Genomic DNA, 19,408 nt, shown 5'->3' with positions numbered 1-19,408 from the left:
CGCCAAATTACACTGGCAGCATTCCACAGCCTCTTGTGCCAGTAAGTGAGGCCATGGGACTATTTCTAGGCAACTGGCTGTCAGTGGAAGTGACATGCAACACTTGCAGGCCTGGTCCCCAGCACCCTTCTCGCTAAGTTGCTCCATGGACATTTCCTTTGCATCTTACTGCAAAGGAACTCCCTCCGAAGGCAATCCTGGAAATCAAGGGGTTAACGATGTAGAGTCTCCATGAGCCCCATGGGGCAAATGACCTCAGGAAGGAGGGCTGCCCTCTCAGGATTTGACCTTCACTTAATCTGTTCTGTGAGGGGAGGTTAACACATATTTGAGAAGCTATTCACTTTTCAATCTTGTTTTTCACAATGGTTAACTTTCCCCAAGTTATTCAGACATGGACTAGTGTCTCCTGTGTGTGTAAAGTTGTTCCTTTCTTTCCAGTCCACCTGAGACAGTCTCATATGGGGAGGAATCATATTATTTATTTTTCTATACCCACACCTGAGCTGATGAGCTCTTCTGTAAAAAAAAAAAAAAATACAAAATGGCACAAGAAAAGCAGGCTGTTCTGTTATAAATTCACCCATATTTTATTCTTGTAATGTAAAAGTTTCACTCTTTTGTTTGATTTGACTCACACAACAATCCTCTGAAGTAATTAAAGTGCTGTTATTAGTCATTAACATCATAATACAAATGGGGACCAAATTGTTCACTTGCTTTGGGACCTTAATGGGATTGCCAGAGAGGTGCAGCAAAGGGCAACAGCTGTGAGATTTTAACTGTGCCACCTGACCTAGAAAAAAACTGCCCAACGAAAAGGGCAAAATATTCCAAATCGTCTAAATGCTCCTTAGAAAAGAGAAAAAGAAATAATCATATAAACGTATAAGTGGTTTCAGTTTTTTCTTTATTTGCAATTCCTGCTGCCAAAAACATTAAATGTTGCCAATTAATGGTTATTATCTTAGTTCCTCGAAGTTTAATACTTAACCTCTGTGCTGGTTTGAAAGTATTATGTACCCTAGAAAAGTCATGTTTTAATCCTGAGTCAATCTTGCGGGGGCAGCTGTTTCTTTTAATCCTAATTCAACATTGTAGATCAGAAACTGTCGATTAGATTATCTCCCCAGAGATATGACATGCCCAGTTGTGGGTGTGACCTTTGATTAGATGGAGATGTGACTCCAGCCATTCCAGGTGGGTCTTGATTAGCTTACTGAAGTCCTTTGAAAGTGGAAACATTTTGGCGAGAGTCAGAGCAGAGACATGGATGTTTGCAGATGCTTGGAGCCCAGCAGGTGTTGTCATGAGATGTGAAGCAAGCCAGAACCTGGAGAAGCAAAGTGAGGAACCCCCACAGGAACAGAGACTGAAAGCAATGGAGTCCAGGAGCAAGGGACCAGCAGATGTCGGCTGGATGACTTCCCAGCTGACAGAGGTGTTCTGGAAAGATCAGCCTTTCCTGAGGGAAGGTAACCTCTTGTTGGTGCCTTAGTCTGGATATTTTCTCCCTGATGGAACTGTACACTTGTAACTTATTAAATTTCCGTTTTAAAAGCCATTCCTGTTTCTAGAATACTGCATTCCAGCAGCTTAGCAAACTAATGCAACCATGTTCAGGTAATAGCTCAGTTTTGTGGTAAAAAATATAGTATATGTTTTCAAGTTTTCTCCCTAGAGGACATGTAGGTTTAAGAAGAAGCATACAACCATTCATTTTTCCAAAAATTATTTACTGAGTGCCTATCATGGGCCAGGTACTGGTTTGGACACTGGGATTGTACAGGTAAACAAAGTAGGTCACTGTCAGTCCTCTGCCCTCCTGTTCCTCTTTGCATCTGATGTCACGTGTCTACCTGCAGTGTCATGTGATACACGGCCTGCTCTGTCGTCACTATTATAACTTGCCTTAGTTTCTGCTGGGTTGTTCTTTATCTTTTTTGTATGTTTTGTTCATCAGTGTATCTCAAACTTGTCAAACAGTGTCTGACACATAGTAAGTGCTATAAAAAAACACAATAAATACTTGGTGAACAAATGAATGGTTATATGCTTGACCTTTTGCTCAGAGGCCACCCATGGAGAAAACAGAGGGAGGCAAAGTAGTGAAGAACTGATTGGGTTGTGGCAGCTGTTCCTCTGTAGTCCCTTCCTACAGCATACTTTGCACATCACCAGGTGACCCTCTGGTATTTGTCACCCACTTCTCTCTGCAAGCACCAAAAGTCCATAGAAAAAGTTCACAAAATCTACCCTACAGCCTCTAAGTATAATTTTGCAGAAGAGATTCAAATCACAGGGCAGGGGCTGGCAAATATTTTCTGGCTAAAATTCATAAAACATTATTGGTTGCCTCTTTTTTTTGCATTTCTTACATATCATTTAATGAGATTTACTGAAAATTGTATAGATTATTTGGAACCTAAGAGATTGTTTAACATAATGTCGTACTTCCAAGAGAAAGCTCTATGCTTTTTCGATCTAAAATGTTTAGTGGTTAGCCATTTTAAGCTTCAGAATGTACCTTTTACTAAAACAAGAATATACCTGGGGGTTTGAGAAAGTCTGCCTTCATTTAGATAAAAGCAGTTTGTGATATTGTAACAGCCCCTCCCCTATTTGGGCAAGGGAAAGCAAGAACCTTCTACGGTCCCTTCCAAGACAATGAGGAGGTGAGGCAGTGTCCCAGAGGCATGCTCACCTTAGTCCCACTCTCTCCACTCCTGTGCAGCAAGGGTCAGGGAAATGGGAAGGCAGTGGTCTTCTTTGGAATGGTCCGCAAAGTTATCTCTTTGTTGCTTCTGCAACTTCTAAATATCACTGGAGTGGGAATAAAGAAGTCCATAAAATCTAATACTTTACCCTTCAAAACTTATTCACACTGAGAGCTTTTTGCTAAGTTTTTCTTCTTCACTGTGGCAAGGGACTCTTCTTGCTTAATACTCTGTTTTCTTCCTACACTTCACTTTGGCTTATAGTAGAATTCCAAGCTCACTCTCCAATCCTAGCCCTTAAAACCTAAAATGAAGATTTTATATTTAGAACAATTTCCCTTCTTAATAAGTTAAGTTTTCTATGCTGTCGTCTTCTTAGGCACTCAAAAAAGTTTAATTCCATACTTAGAGCCAAAGAAATGTCCCCTTTGTTCTGGATTGTATAAATTTATCCTTCCATTAAACTAATGGAATGGAGGAACAAAGTTTATTGAGAATGAAAAGGAATTAGCTTCATATCTCAGAAATATCCCTGTTAATAACAAAGAAAAGACATATGAAAAGCTGATACAGTCACAGTGGTTACATAAGGAGCTATATACATGTGAAAATTTGGAGAGGATTGCTATAAAGCATGAACGGTAGGATAAATTATCAAGGAGGGGTACCATAAAATAAATAAATTGAAGAGATAAATCTGAGAAAGCAAACAAGAATTAGAATCATCTTGTAGAGGTCATAAAAATAAATAGAAAACTATTATTTTAAAATGCCAGGCTACAATATGTTATTGTCATTTTAAAAATCAGAAAGTATGTAAATTGTGTTTGTAACTTTTGCAATGCCAGCTCCCCATAAAATCCTTTTACCTGTTACACAAGTTGTACAAGCAAATATATAATAAAAATTGCAAATTAATGGGAGTTATGTGCTATCATTTTCAAGTTTATTATTCAGTGTCAACCTATTCAATGATTTTTTTTTTGGTTTATATTGCATGAAAAGTCCTACTGTTTCTGGAATTCAGAATATATACAATTGCCTATGAATTCAATTAAATAGGTGAAGAATAAAACTGCAGTTGGCAATAAAGTTTTTTTCAGTCACAGTAGAATGCTCTAGATTTCACTCATTTATTTCAAAAATAGGTGATTTACTGTTTGTTCAAAGAACCAGATGTTTTAAGTGAATCTTCAGTGACCCAAATAAGATAATTTAGCAAATAAAAGTTTCACTTGCTGGAACCAAATATAAATATTTCTATCTTTCACGGTTAGAGACATTCTAATATATTATGTATGAATTACAATCAATATAGCATCTTAAACTTTCAAAATACATAAGGTAATTCATAACTATAAGGTAGCTTTGTTTTATGAACTTTGCTGCAATTAGGGAATTGAAATATGCTTTTGAAATGCTTATATTGTTCTTAGCTTTTAAAATGACATAAACTTATAAAAGCTATTATAGATTGTATTTAATTTTTATATGGTAGTATTTTTGGTGCATTCAGATTTGAGAATATCCCTAATGTTCGAGACAGTGATGAATCATTATCAAGAGAAACTGAATTGGAACAAAAATAATAAAACATTGTCAATAGTTTGGAAAAGTGCCTAAATTGTCTTGAATCGCCTGGAGGTTGGAAGCTGCCATGCCAGACAATGTATTTTTCAACGCCTCAGTTAATCTAAGATGAAATAACTTGTTTTTAAAACAGTTACAATTTGAATTTTTAATGTGCCAATAATTCCAATAGAACTTTGAATATTTCCTGACATTAATTCATATCAAAATAATTAAAACAGAGCGGTGAGCTGATTTTCAAAAATGACAATAACTTACCTTTCATTTGACTTAACAGTTATATACTGATAGGTGGTAAATTTGATATACACTTGACAGGAGGAGCGAGAATTTAAATAATTAACAACATTGTAAGCCCCACCTGCCAAATACTAAGGGAAAAAACGTTAGGGAAGTCAAAGACACCTGGTAAAAAATGGCCATTACCCAGACCTCACCTGCCCGCACTTCCTTCTCTGGGGAAGTCATGAGCACACACTAGGAAGCATTTCTGTGGTCTTCTGCTACCCCCACCTCTTTTTCTTTTGTGTGCCTTCCACAGCCTGTGGGGAGGAAGGGAGAGTTAAATCTAAAGAAAAGACCTGGGCAGACCTTAAATCAGAAACCTGGAACAAGCTACTGGAGATGCTTATTAGAATGGGACTTCTCAGTGGGAGACCCTCTCCCCCAGAGGTGGATGCAAACACACTCAACAGTATAGAGTTCTCTCTCTTTTCTGCCACAGAGCCAGGCTTGTGGAGCTGCAGAGTACCAAACGTCACCCAGAGCAGTTTTGGCCACCCTGGGAGACAGGGAAGTAAGAGGTTAGGCTGCTGTGAAAGCACAAAACATTCCAGACATTTTAGATTATAGTAATGGTGAAAGGAACAATGAGTGAAAAGAAGATATGCTAAAATATATATAATTTGTGGACATGGGAAGTAGTGATAAGTGGAATAGTCTGGAGAAGCAAGAGGTTTGAGACATAGAATGATCAATTAATGGACCACTGGTGCTTTGGTTGTTCAATATAATATCACATTTTATTTACTTAACAAAATTCAGAATATGTACTTCAGGCTTTACTTCGTAAATTACTGTGGCTGCTTAAATTAAAAAAAACAGTGAGGATATGGAAGTGTTTCTCTTAATATAAACTAAAGAGAAGTGAAGTTGAAAAAGCAAAATATATTTAAATGTGGTTAGCATTTGTGTGTGTAACTACTGAAAAATAAACTGAAATTTTACTTGTAATTACAATCCCTCCCATAAAGGAAAATGTGCCTTTGAAAGAGATAACACATTTTGCTTTAACTGTTCCTTATTTGGGAATTTAAACATCTGGGTTTTAGCCTGTTTTGAGTCATTTAGTTTTTCCAGTATTTCAATTCCTTATTATTTAAGCCAAGGAGGGTAATATTTTCACCCCCTTGGAAACATTGTAAGAATGCATTTCTTTCTGACAGAAACTTAAGACAAAATGTCCTAAGTTTTTTTTTTAAATTTGGAAAATATTCAAGCAGTTGCTGTTTCTTTTTTTATTGTTATTACACTCCAAATGCATTTTAAAATCATTACTCTCTTTGGAATATGGTAGACTACTTTCTGTCCCGTTACAGATCTCAAAATGATTCTTCCTCCATTGTTTGATTCTTTTTTTTAACATGGGCAGGCACCCGGAATCATCAACTCAGGTCCTCTGGCATTCTTGCCTGCTGAGCCACTGTGGCCCGCCCCATTGTTTGATTCTTCTTTGCCAAGCCAGCCCCCTTTCTATCCTTTGATATCCACACTGAATCACCCTCTCATGAAGATAATGTGCAAAAAGCTTTTAGACATATATGTGGGAACAAAGTTTCTAAATTAGGGATGGTTCTTTAGTTTTATTTTAATTTTCCTTTTATTTTCATTGACAGTGAACTTTTCTGGAGAGTACAATCGAGATAGTGTATTCATAGAAATAACATTAAGAGAAGCTTGGTTGTAGATGATAACAGTCATAACGAACTCCCTTACCAAGGCATTCCACACAGAGAGATAACACAATAAATAGAGAATTTGTCATTTGTCACGCAACAAAGTGAAACAGAATTGCAACAACAAAAATGTGATTTTATAAATGATCTTATACTAAAAATAAAAGAATATGAGGTCATGCACTGGAGACTAAAGCTAAAAGTGAATAATTATAACAAAAACATTGCAAAAAAATAAGCATGTTCAAGTATTGTGAGAGGAGAGGAGAGGAGAGGGAAGAATTCAAATAGGATGGTTTCAGAACAAATCAATTATAATTACTACCTTAGGAAAGACACTGACATAACCATAATTATCTATTAACACATTTTACAGTTAGAATGCATACTGTTACCTACTTAAAGGACAGATTCCATTTTCTTGGTGCACCTCTTATATTGTAGAGATGGAATGACATTTATCATTTACTTTGATTTAAAATAAACAAGAACTCTTTAGGGAAAATAGTCTAAAGAACAGGTCAGTTTAATGCCCTGAAATAGTAAGGACCTGGTATTCAGGAAACATTGACTAGTTCTTTTTTCTTCATCATCAGTGAAAAATTCAGTGGAGAAATTCAGGTCATAAACAGTCTCGGAGGTCCTTCTCACACTGAAATAAAATTTTTATTTATTTTTGTTATTTTTTTGCATTTTCAATTTTGCCTGTTAGAGTTGAACTCTCACAGCAATACAAAGGAGAGAAAATAATAATAATAAACAATATTTTAACATTTTAATGGTGCTTAATTAAAAAAAAAATTGGTAAAAAGAAGTTGGATCACTTAATGGAACTAAGAATAGTATAATGCTTCCGTGGGGTTGTTCCTACAGCATAACGTTGATTTCCCCAACATAACTAACCAAAGCAGTGCCTTTATAGCTTGTGGTAGACTCGTATGAGTGGCGGCTAGTTTCCACGTGATTAGGAAAGACATGTTTATCATGAGAGTAAAAAAATAAAATTTGTCTGTTAAATTACACATAAATATAAGGTACAAATGTATTTTTAAAATACAGATTAAAATAATCACACTTGCATTGTGTACATATGAAAATACAGTATTTAATAGTCAATATACACAGACACATTTATGATAAATGCAACTATTCGGCAAGGTCAGTTCTTTCAGGGCTGTTGTCTTTTTTTTTTTTTTTTTTTTACTTCCTGTCCCTCACTTCCATATCTATGGAAAAGAAAAACGCTCGTCTAGACCCTCCTAGCTCTGGCGGACGTCCTGGAGCAGTTTGTTGATCTCGGCCACTAGCTCGCTGGCGTCCATGAGCTCGTGCTTGCCGTCGCTGAGGTGGTTGAGCACATTGTCGAAGTCGTCTTCCTCGTAGTTCTCCGGGATCTCCTCCATGGCCGGCAGCCACTTGGAAGACGGCGGTGCGCCCGAGTGAGCGCCCAGCGGGGGCCCCGAGCCGCCGGCGGGATTCTGGAAGTGCGTGCTGGCCGCCCAGGCCGCCACCCCCGGCGGGTAACCCGCAGTCTTGGCTGGCAGGGGCCCCTTCCGACGCTCCAGGGAGCTGGTCCTGTCCCCCTCACTGCACTCAGAGTAGGCGTCCAGGGAAGGGGGTAAGAGGCGCTGGAACACGCTGCTCATCTCCGAGAGGAGCGAGGAGGTGCTGCTGTCCCCGGGGTCCTCGTCGTTTGGGGAGTCCTTCCCAAAGGTGGAAAAACTCTTCTTCTTCTCGCCGGGGTCTGCAGGCTGGGTGTCATCCTCCAGGCTCTGGTGTGGATGCTGCTGCTGGGGTGGCACTGGAAATTCTTCCCCTGGAATGAACATGTTGCTCCTGTAATCGGAGGATGGCGAAGGCAGCGGTGGCATCCAGCACTGGTCAGAGTGGCCCAGGACTCTACATTCCTCCGTGCAGAGCCTCATTGCTACGCCAAGGAAAACAATGGGATATGAATATACCTGGTGTGACTCCACATGATACACAAATGTAATTCTACTTTAAAAAGAACATAGAGGGAGACAGTTTTAAACTACTGCCATGATGCAAACCCATCATTATACATATTAGAAAGACTATAATTATGGGCATTGATTTGGATACCCATAATTTTTATGTAGCACCTGGTGTCTTTTTTTTTTTTTTTCTTGTTTATTGAATAAAGAAAGCAGGGTTATGAACTCACCTACTCCTCAAGAATATGGTGACTGCCACCCAGGTAATGAGTAAATGGATAAATTATACATGAAAATGACAAAAAAAGAACTAAGGTGTGGGTCATGAAATAAATGCTGAACATAAATTTTAAAAAATAGGACTGGCAAGACAAGTTTATAGGATATGATATTATATTGGCAGATACATGATAAGCATTTGTCAAAACTTATAGAACTGTATGACAAGGAGTAAACACTAATGTAGACTATGAGCTTTGGTTAATAAAGATATATCAATAATTTATCAATTGAACAAATAAACTACAGAAATTCAAGGTGAAACCGGGGGTTGAAGGGAAAAAAGGGGAGAAGAGTATTCTTACTTTCTACTCTATTTTTCCATAAACCAAAAATTGCTCTAATAAATTAGGTACTCCTTTTTTACAAAAAGAAAAACAGAATTATAAGCTGAAACCCATAAACTTAGAATGTTATCAGACAGTCCTTCAGTAATTCCTTTGTGTTACTTTCTTGATATTGAGGTTTATCATACCTACTTTACTTTTTAATGGAGACACTGACAATGTAATAAGTTATCAGGTGATTTTATGCATTAATCTCTCTTAAAAGATATTGTACATTATTTATTGATGTGTTACTTAAAATAGCAGTGATAAATACATCAACTACTAGGCATCTGCAGTTATCCTATTAAGAAGTCTTCATTCAGAAGTTTGAAATATATACAAATGCATGGAAAAATCATCAAATACATGCAAGGCTATGAAAAATCCATTGCTTTCTTCTTCCAGATTTTATGAGTGGCCAAATTCAAAGAAAATACTAGATGATATGAGAAAAACAGAGGGAAAAAATATCTAAATCTGGCAAATATTATCAACTACATAATAACCAGAAAATGGAACAATGTAAAGTATATTCTACAAAGCATCTATTTTTTTCAGGGGGAATTAGATTTCTTCAATATCATGATTTCGGTTTAGATCTAACAACAGAATGCAGCAAATGCAAAGAAATTCTCTTAGATGTGAAAGCAAACAGGAATGATATCAGCTATGCTTATATAATCAGAGCTAATTCTCTAGATTTGGCTAGTTAAGAAAGATTTCTCTTCCTCCCAAATTATTTCCTAGAAGGATAACCACTGAAGAATGCCAACCTCCTTATCAGGTGAAACAAGTTGTCTATTGTGCTTGCTGCTGTATCTTCAGCATCCAGTAAAGTAGCTGCATAGAGTAGCAGTTATTACATATTTTATGAATGAAAAAGGAAGAAATTAATGCTAGCATTCAGATAGCTTTTTTTAAAGGTGTTAGAAATCCCTGTCTTCTGGCTTGAACCTTCAATATAATTCCCTTAGAACTTATCTCTGGACCTCAAATCTTAATAGAGAAGGGGGTAAATTGAGGAACAAAGTAGGAGAGCAAGTATTGCGAGTGGGCAAAACTTCTGATTGCTAGAAGGGCCAGACATGGGAAGGAAGTAGTGGCAAAAACAGAGATGAGAGCAAAGTCTGATGCCTTATGGATCATGGGATAAGAGAAAGATGGCTAATCACCATGTAATTCTACTACGAAGAAAAGTTAAATTTAAAGAAGCAGGCATGGTTTAAGAGTAAATGGATGCCATAAATAGTAGAGTATATTTAAATAGTAATAACTTGGTTTCCTATTACTGTCTCATCATCTAGTGTAGGCAAATCAAAAAGTAGTTGTTAATAACTGGAGTACATCTGTAGCAATGAGTTTTTTTCCAGCAGTGAAATAACTATTAAAATGGTTAATGACTTTTCCTAATTCCTTGGGTCTCGAAAATGGAAAAATATCTGTCCATAACAGCTGACTCATATCCTTTCAGAAGGAAGGGGAATAGACTTGATGCCACTTCTTGATCTGTTTTCTGGCCTTTAATTCTGTGGTTTTAGGCTAGGGAAAGACATACTTGTACGATCGATTGTTTGACTGGCTTTGTTTTGCTTTAATATTTAATAAAATAGAAATAAGCATATATATAAATATATCTAATATAATCTAATATAAAATAGGAATAAGGTTCTACTAGTCTTGAGCAGGATCAAATTTTCTAGAAATCTGAAAATAATGAACATATAATCACTACAATCTGAATAACTAAAATGACAGTAGATGCAAAAAATAATAATTTGGTCTCAAGAATTTATTAAACTGTGAAGAATATTTTTCAACCTCACCATGATAAATAAATATAACATTAAATATAAATGATAATGAATTCTAAACAGTATAATTAAGAAAATATGAAAAAGTATAGCAAGTAAAGACTAACGGATGGCAAAAATAATGGAAAGAGATAAAAGTAGAACAACACAGAAGAGGGCATTTCTCTCAATTTCATTGATATTTTCAACATTTTTCCTGGACGTTCAACTGTTTGTAACATTTAGTGCACACGTAATTTAGTGCAGCAAAAGTTACACACCATTTTCAAGGGACCAGGGCCTGTTGGCAAATGGTATAGTTAATGAACCTTTCTGTAGTGCCACAAAAGCTCGGGCAGGTGGTTAAGTTTTTCCAGGGAGTGGGAAATGGGGTCATAGGAAGAAGTGGATTCTTCTTTTTTCTCCCACTACATGACTATAAATGTTGTCATTATACCCAACCTTACAGGTAGCACAGGAAGTAGAGCACTGCATTTCTGCAGAAGAACACATATTTAGCTTCTTTCAAACCACTAGTCACTGGGATAATCAATCAATTATCTATTAAGAGCTTGCCATATGTGAAGTATTACAGAGATTCCCTGTCCTCAATGACTCAAGGCCCAGTTCAGAGTCAGGTGCAGCATATGTGATCATAAATGACTACCTAAAGTGCCAAACTAGATGATACTGAGGACACTCTAAGAGAAGAGTGAAGAGTGGAGGCTGCAGTACTCAATGAAGGAGCAACTTGAGCCAAACACTGAGGGATGAATTAGGATTTAGATAGAAAACCTAAGGAGACGCCAGTTTTTTCAGGTACAAATAGCAGCATGAGTAAATGATTGGTGTGTTAGGTGAAGAAATGGCTTTGTCTATTGCAAAAGGTAAAAAATGCCAAAGTTGAGTGTTAATAGGCTAAGAGTAGATTTCATTGGCCTTTGAGTGCCAAGGTAACGACTTTACTTTGCTGTTAGGGGATAGCAAGGGCCAATTATCAATGTGTGAGCCCCAAGCATGTAAATTAAAACATTTTGCAAAGGTTCTTGCAGCAGATGTTTGACAGACTATTTGACGAGTAGAGGAGATATCTGAATATTCTCTTACATGCTGGTAAACCGGCTAATGGAAAAAAAACAGAATTAGTATACTGGCAATGAGAATTGAGAAATACATAAATAAATAATCACAGATGACAGATCAATGAAGAGTGGAATGGACTCAATTAAGAAAAGGGAGTACCACAAGAAACAAAATCAAATGCCTGTATAAATCACCCCAGTGAAGCTAATACTTTGGGAAAATGAAGATTTTTGTTGGCATGTGTAGTATTATAGTTCAGAGCTGAATGAGTAAGGGAGAAAATATGGTGTCAAATATGAGCCAACAGACAAAAATGTTGCTGATTTCACTGCTCAGAATGCAATGTGGGATATTTGTGTGGGAATTAATAGAACGAATGACCAGAAATGACCCTGTTGGCAGGCAATGCAACATAACATAATCTATATTTGATCACAGTCTAATGTAGAAAACCAGTTGGAATAAGTCACTTAAGACCTAAAAATATACATGCTTTGGAAAACTGTGCTGCTTTCGGTTAATGACATTCAGATGGGGCTTTACTTTTTTTTTTTTCCTGCTTAGGATATTCCCTGGGAATACAAGTCTACAGAGCACAAGTTTTAGACCCTGATGTGCCTGCAGAAACTGACAGGGTGAAAAAATAAATAAAATAGAATACAGAAAAAGTATCATTAAAATGAATCGTCATAATTAAGGGATGGTTATCTCTGTATAGACAGTGAATATGCACATCTCAGTCTACATCAGCCGAATGGTGGATAAAATACAGCTTAAAATAATTGGTGAATCATTGGTGATTTCTTGGTGCTCCATCCTCCAGGTTAGATCCCACTACATCCCATGTGGAGGCAGGTAGTTAGTGAGGCTGAAAAGTATCTACTCTAATACAATTCATCATAATACAATTTTGGTAAAGTAGCTGCCCCACAACTCACCTGGATTAAGCATGCGTGTGTAAATATGGGGTTGGTTTTTAAAGGATTATCTACAGATTTAAGCAGTGCTACTAAGAAAAAGAAAAGTACATACTTGAGCTTCACTGTAAAGGAATGTAACTTGGAAGGGGCCCAAAGTTACTCATTAAATAAGCTTCACCCCCTATTTTCTAGAGTTTATCTATCTCTACCTATTTTTCCTTCAGTGTCTTTACTTCCTCATATTTATTTTTTTAGTGAAAGCTCCTGGATAACTCTCCTACTATGAACACATCTGGTGGTGGTAGCTTTGTAAATTTAGGGAAGAGTAAAACCTTTTTCAAAAAAGTAGGTTCATGATTCACTATGAGGATTATGCAATGTCAACATTAAAAGAACTTTATAGTCATAGTTTAGTCTCACTAATGGTAAGGCAATTTAAATGGGGTCAGTTGTTTTCCATTTAACTGTGCTAATATATTAAAATGAATGAATCTCATATATTTTTAAAATTGCATATTTTTTACTATATTGGTATTATGCTCATTATGTTATTTTCTGTTTCATAACAGAAATTACATTATCCAAAATCACATTATTGATATTCAAAATTATGTTTCCCTCACTATCAGAGAATCATAGAAATTCAGAGAGCTCCTTCACTACACAAGTTAAACAATGACTGATTATCTTTGAATGAATTGACTGAGGCCATGTATATATCATTAAATTTTCAAAGGTTTCTCTTCAAATGGGTCTAAAGAGTCTAAGAATTAAAGCAAATAATAGCAAAGAAGACACACAGATGAATGTGCAAACACAGACTGTCATGTACATTTTAGGCTGCAATGCCACTAGAGGTCCTTTCCATACATTCATCCTGCCAGAGATAAATTATTACTGTAATAACACAATTAAATAAGCAACATTTAATGAATTCTGGGAAGATCACAAGTCTTTGGAATATAAGAACAGATATGTTGCTCCATTTGTTTAAATAAAAATGGTTACTTCATATTACTCTTCATAGATTAGTATTTAAGAAAGTAAAGTTTGGTTCAAATCTCAGCTCTACCGTGTGCAAACTTCCTGAACACGTCTCTTGGCCTATATAAGTTTTTGTCTTCAAAACTGAGAAAATTCTAACTACTACTATTACTCCTACTAAAAAAGGCAGGTTTAGAACTCAGCCTGGAGCCAGGCATGGACTGTCAGTGACAACCACAGCTGCTAAAGCTAAGACAGCTCCTGCTACTGCTAGTGTCGCCACTGCTACTAACAAGAGCTAGAATTGCTATTTATGATTTCTTTTGAATATTGTGGCTTTCAGAGGATCCCTCATGACTATTTCCCAAACCCTCTTATTTACCTGTATTTGAAAACAGATGTTGGATGGAACTAGGACAGGCAATTTAGTGTTGTTCTGCCTTTCTTCCATTTATCAAATGGCAGCGATCTGATCGACATTCAGTGGAATTTAAAAATATAAGTAGCCTTATGTGTTCCTAAGGGTCAATTGATTGGGGTTTCTAAAACAATACAGTCAGTATTTACCCAGTTGGTTCAGAGAGTTCCTACTGTACCAGGTGATGGAATAGACACTAAGGAAAATATGGCCTATAATTTAATAAGCGCTCCTCCACCTAGCTGTGCACTTTATACATTCTCTCTTGTTCCTTTTCCAGTTGTAAAGTGACAAAAATTATTACATGTTTAAACCACGTGCATTCTTTCCTCCTATTTCTGGTGTTTAAAGTATATCATTTCTAGTGTATTTTAATCTCTGATTCTACAAGTTGGTTTCCATTACAGGAAATGTGTCCTCCAAATTATAGTCCAATTCACCACCACCATGCAACAAAACAGGCAGTCTGAATAAAAACAGCCACCCAGTAATTTTATAAAGAGCTGCTCAGAATGTCTTATGGCTGGAAAGGGGAGGAAAGTGGTTAGGTTTTCTGTTCTGCCTTCCCCACCCTTCCCTCTTCTCCTACTAAGTTCTCACGCGTACCCCTCTAAGCCTGCTTGATAGGAGTTTTAAGAAAATAATTGTCAAGTCTATCAGCTTATGTTTTTTGCCAACAGTGTTCAGATCACACATACTTTGGTGCAAAAGACAAACAAGAAATATAAGAATGGAATAAATTATTCATTTTACTGATACAGGAGATCTGAAATCAAGGCTCGTCCCCTCTTACCTGCTGGAATTCTCCCATCTGTAAGGAACAGGTCACTGAATCCTTCCCCTAGAAGCCTGTCTATTGGAGAATCTCGTCCCAAATCATAATCACTGTCTCCTGCTTCACTGTCCCCACGGCCACTGTCTTTCAAGCTGAATTTGTCCATGTCTTGAAGAGCATATCTAGAAAGATAAATTGGATAATGTATCATGTCTGTCTTCAGTTATTCATGTCACTTGACACTTAAGAGGTAACAAGATATTGCATACCTATAACTCCTGGAATATTTGTTTCCTCGAAAACTTGGCCTTGGCTGATATTGCCCCTGATGAAGCATTGAAAGAAGCTGGGAAACCTGCTGGAAACCAAATAGAGAGAACTGATTTCTGAAAACAAGCCCCCCAATAATCCCAAGCTTTAAACAAGGAAAAACAGTTCCTTTTTTATTTTGCCCTAAGCAACTGAACATTTAATCTCAGTTTTAAAGATTTGCATCGGTTGGGCTGTGGCCAACAGAACAGTCTGCCACCAAATATACAAAATTTATCCCAGTGAGGGCAAAGATCTCAGGAACGTCTGATAATTAGCTAGAACCAACAGAGGCCAGAGAATAAATCCCAAGAGGTTTGGGTGATCTAATACAATTGATTCTTTTTGAAAGATGACTCTCTTTTAAATAACATTGATTTCTCTTAGTTTATAGTTCAGACTGAGTGACCAGTTATAAAAAAAACATGAAAAGTGCTGCAAAAATGTAAAATAGAGCATTTTAACACATGCAATTAAAACAATGCCAGAAACTTTTTAAAAGTTGAGCAAATACAATGTGCACTGAGATGAGATTCTGGAGCCCTTGGTTGTCCATTTGTCAGTAGAGGCTTTAACTATCAATGATAAAACACGTCCCTTTACATTTTGACTCCCAGAGTCTTAATTTGGGAGGTAAGAGGATTCAAATTTAGAAAGTCCCTTTCTAGTTTAACATTCTATTTTTCCATATTATGCACACTACATGCAAGTAAATGATTTATGAAAAACTGGAAGCAGTATGCTAATGTGTATACACTTGCTACATGCACATGATTTAATTTGTAGCATAGTATCGAGCTCGCTTAGTCTTAGCACTGTTTATGAAAACATTTGAACTAATATATACACAACTTCATAACACTCACAGTTGACTTTATCAGTGAACTGATGCAGTTAGGATCTTACCTCAACAGCAGGAGTGGCATGGGTGAGTTCTAAAGAGAAATTCTCAGGCACGTGGTTCGATGAGATTGTCACCAAACTGTTGAGTGATTGGTGACTGTTGTGACTCTGCCGGCTGCCCATCTGCCCCCTCTCTAAGGTAGGGGATGAAGACGGAGACGACCTGTGATGAGATCTGATGGGCAGCGTGCCATTGACTGTAGGCACCAATGTGATGTCACCTTTGTGAATCTGCCTGGAGGGCCTCTTTGGGTGGTGCTGGTAAGTTGATTCTGCTACCCTGCAGTTGTAAGATCTAGTGTCCTTCTTCTCTCGGTTACACCTGGTTGCAAACAGCACCATAATAACCAACAAGACCGCACAAATGGCTCCTAAGGAAATAATTATAATCATGGAGACATCCAAAGATGCCTGGCTTACTGAGGCCATGGCTGTACTAGTCACTGACTCTCCATATTCAAAGATCATACACTTCAAAAGCACTTTGGTATGCAGCTGAGGATTGCCTTTGTCCTGGACGATAACTGAGAGCTCCCAATCTGTGTAAGGAATAGATTCCATGCTCACATTGGTATGGATGTCACATGACTGTGGATCAATTATGAAGATATGCTCCTCATTTCCTGCTACTATGGAGCAGCTGAGTTCAGCATTCACACCAGAGTCTCTGTCAATGGCCCTTATTCTTGTGACATGAAAGCCACTTTCAGCCCCCTTGGGGATGGAGATTTCTGCACTATTATTGTGCAGTACAGGCCCTATAACCACGGGGACGTTGTCATTTTCATCAATGATCGTTAGCACAACTGTGGTATTGCTGGCAAGTTGCTTTGGACTTCCTCCATCTCTTGCTTCAACCACAAAAGTGATCTGACTCACTTCTTCATGATCAAAGATTCTGAGGGCGTAGATGGCTCCATTGGATGGGTCAATGGTGACATACGTAGTTATGGAACTTCCCAGGATAAAGCTCTCCAAAATGGTATAGGTAACTTGCCCATTTTCTCCTGAATCAGGATCTGTGGCCGTAACAGTGGTGATATACGCCCCTGGAGAGTTATTCTCTGAGATTGCGAATTCATATCGGGTTCTCTGGAAGTGGGGTGGATTGTCATTTATATCATTGATTTGAACAGTAAAATGTTTTATTGTAGAGAGACTGGGGGTCCCTTTGTCTTCAGCTATCACAGTCAAACTGTATTCAGATCTCTTCTCTCTATCCAGCGTGGCATTAGTCAAAATTAAATAATTTTTTTCATAAGTATTCTGGAGTTTAAAGTGTCCATGTCCATGAAGCTTACAGACAACTTCTCCATTCAGCCCAGAATCCTTGTCCTGAACCCGGACCAAAGCAACAAAGGTATCAATAGGATCCCCTTCAAAAATATATGATATTTCTTCTTTCCCAGGGGACATCAGGTTTATGCTAATTTCAGGTTTATTGTCATTCACATCCACAACCTTAATTATAATTTTGCAGTGAGCTGGGATGGAATTTGGACCCAAATCTTGAGCCTGAACATCAATCTCATAGGACGTGGTGATTTCATAATCCACTTGTTTGAAGAGAGTCAAATGTCCTCTCTCTGAATCAATTTTAAAAGTCTCTATAATTTGGGGAGACACATGGCTGCTGAAAGAATACACAATTTTCCCATTAGCGCCCTCATCTGGATCAGTGGCATTCAGATCTATGAGCAAAGTGCCAACAGGGGAATTTTCTAAGAGTTGTATTATATAAGACTGCTGCTCAAAAACAGGGCTGTTATCATTGGAGTCTGAAATGCTTATTTTCAGCACGGACGAGCCAGACCTCTGAGGCACCCCCATGTCAGAGGCAGTGAGCTGAAGCTCATAGCTTGACTTCATCTCCCGGTCCAGTTCTCTGACCACTATGAGTTCTGCATATTTGGCTCCATCAGTCCTTGTCCGGACCTCGATATCAAAGAAATCATTGGCCGAGAGGGAATATGTGTGGAGGGCATTTTCCCCAACATCTGGATCAAATGCACTATCCAGGGGAATTCGAGTTCCAACCGCTGCGCTCTCAGATATCTCAATTGGTATGAGAGACCTTGAAAACTGGGGAGAATTGTCATTAATATCCAGCACTTCAACTTCAATATGGAAAAGCTGCAGATGCTCAGTGGGTAGAGTGATCACATCAAACTCTATGGAACAGTACAAGCTTTTCTGGCAGAGTTGCTCCCGGTCAATTTTAGCCCCAATGCTGATTTCCCCATTATCCTCTCTTACCACCAGTAGAGGAGAATTTCCCCTCTGCATGGCTCGAAAACGAACAGTAGAAGGATTAGGTAGCTTAAATAAAACATCAGCCACATCCTCTGATAGTCTGGCAATTACTGAGCCAACCCTCTGTTCCTCATAAATCCTGTATTTCAAATTCTTGCCCAGTACACTGTGGTTGAAAAACACCATCGCGAGTGCAAAAACACATATAAAGTGCATTTTAGGAGGCATTTGGTGCATTGGTCAGCTTATGAGATCCCCCTCACAGAGTACGTTAAAAGAGCAAAGCAATTCTCTCAACTTCCTTTGGCAACTTAAAGCTAAACAGCATTTGGCACTTGAAACTGGAAAGCGTCTCTTAATAACACAGCACAGCAATTAACAGTTCGCAAACTTTTGTTTTATACACACCGTGTCACGACTTCCAGATACAATCGGCAGGGAACCCGCTCCTTGCATTCGTTTGGCTGTTGGTCCTCTTTGCAGGGAGAAGAGTGTCACCTTCGCATTTCCCCCCTGGTGCGGTTGGAATCCATCTATCGCGCGGTGCCGGCGGCGGCGGCGGCGGCGGCGGCGGCGGGTTGCTTTCCTGGCCGATTCCTCCTCGGTTTCTCCGCTCCGCCGCAGACTAAACAGCCGCGCTCGCTGACTCCAGTCTCAAATCTGTACAACTTCACTTCAACTCAGACAAAGCTCTTGCCCGGCGTGTGTTGAATCGCTTCCAGCCAATCAGCGCGCGTCCAAATCAAAAGCTGCTGGAGTCACCAAAGCGAGGGAGGTGGGAGAAGGAAGGAGGCGGGGGAGGAGGGGCAGGAGGAAGGCGGGGTCTGGGGGCGCGAGGGGGAGCCGAGGGGGGGGAAAGGCCGGGGGAGGTGGGGGAGAGGGGGGGAGGGGCAGCTCCTTAACTGCCCCTCCCCCCTTCTTCCTCCCCACACCCCCTCCTTTCAGTCTACTGCATTCACTTTCTCTGAGCGTGCCACGACAAAGGGGAGACAAATTGCAGAAGGAAAAACTTTAAATCAACTTCTGGTAGCTTTTATTTATATGGCACTTCAAACCGTTCTTGTTTTCTTAATTGCCCTTTCTTTTCCCACAAACATGCAATCATCTTGCTTTTCATAGACTTTAAGTACGGGTTTAACCTAAAATAC

The 19,408-nt window shown here is 38.5% G+C and overlaps 1 protein-coding gene across 3 annotated transcripts; it reads right to left on the bottom strand.

Moving 5' to 3' along the window:
- Positions 1-5,311: 5,311 nt before the first annotated feature.
- Positions 5,312-18,975, bottom strand: PCDH18 (protocadherin 18). Of its 3 annotated transcripts, XM_077140021.1 has the most exons (5): positions 18,669-18,975; positions 16,011-18,089; positions 15,065-15,153; positions 14,814-14,977; positions 5,312-8,189 (listed from the first exon to the last, which is right to left on the bottom strand). In XM_077140021.1, exons 1-5 carry the CDS (start codon positions 18,714-18,716, stop codon positions 7,522-7,524), a joined length of 3,048 nt encoding a protein of 1,015 aa, XP_076996136.1. In that variant the 5' UTR covers positions 18,717-18,975; the 3' UTR covers positions 5,312-7,521. The 3 variants fall into 3 exon arrangements, with proteins under 3 accessions (XP_076996136.1, XP_076996134.1, XP_076996135.1); XM_077140019.1 differs by having other exon boundaries at positions 16,011-18,975; XM_077140020.1 differs by having other exon boundaries at positions 15,065-15,150; positions 16,011-18,975.
- Between the last annotated feature and the right edge of the window lie 433 nt (positions 18,976-19,408).

The sequence above is a fragment of the Tamandua tetradactyla genome, chromosome 22 (assembly GCF_023851605.1).
Source record: "Tamandua tetradactyla isolate mTamTet1 chromosome 22, mTamTet1.pri, whole genome shotgun sequence".
Classification (NCBI taxonomy): domain Eukaryota; kingdom Metazoa; phylum Chordata; class Mammalia; order Pilosa; family Myrmecophagidae; genus Tamandua; species Tamandua tetradactyla.
This window is presented reverse-complemented; position numbering and strand designations above follow the sequence as displayed.

Coding starts and splice junctions, on each gene's coding strand:
- PCDH18 (XM_077140019.1), bottom strand. CDS start 18,497: ATGCACCAAATGCCTCCTAAAATGCACTTTATATGTGTTTTTGCACTC. Junction 15,154..16,010: donor ATGCCACTCCTGCTGTTGAG/GTAAGATCCTAA, acceptor TTTGGTTTCCAG/CAGGTTTCCCAGCTTCTTTC. Junction 8,190..14,813: donor AGATGGGAGAATTCCAGCAG/GTAAGAGGGGAC, acceptor TCCTTGGCGTAG/CAATGAGGCTCTGCACGGAG.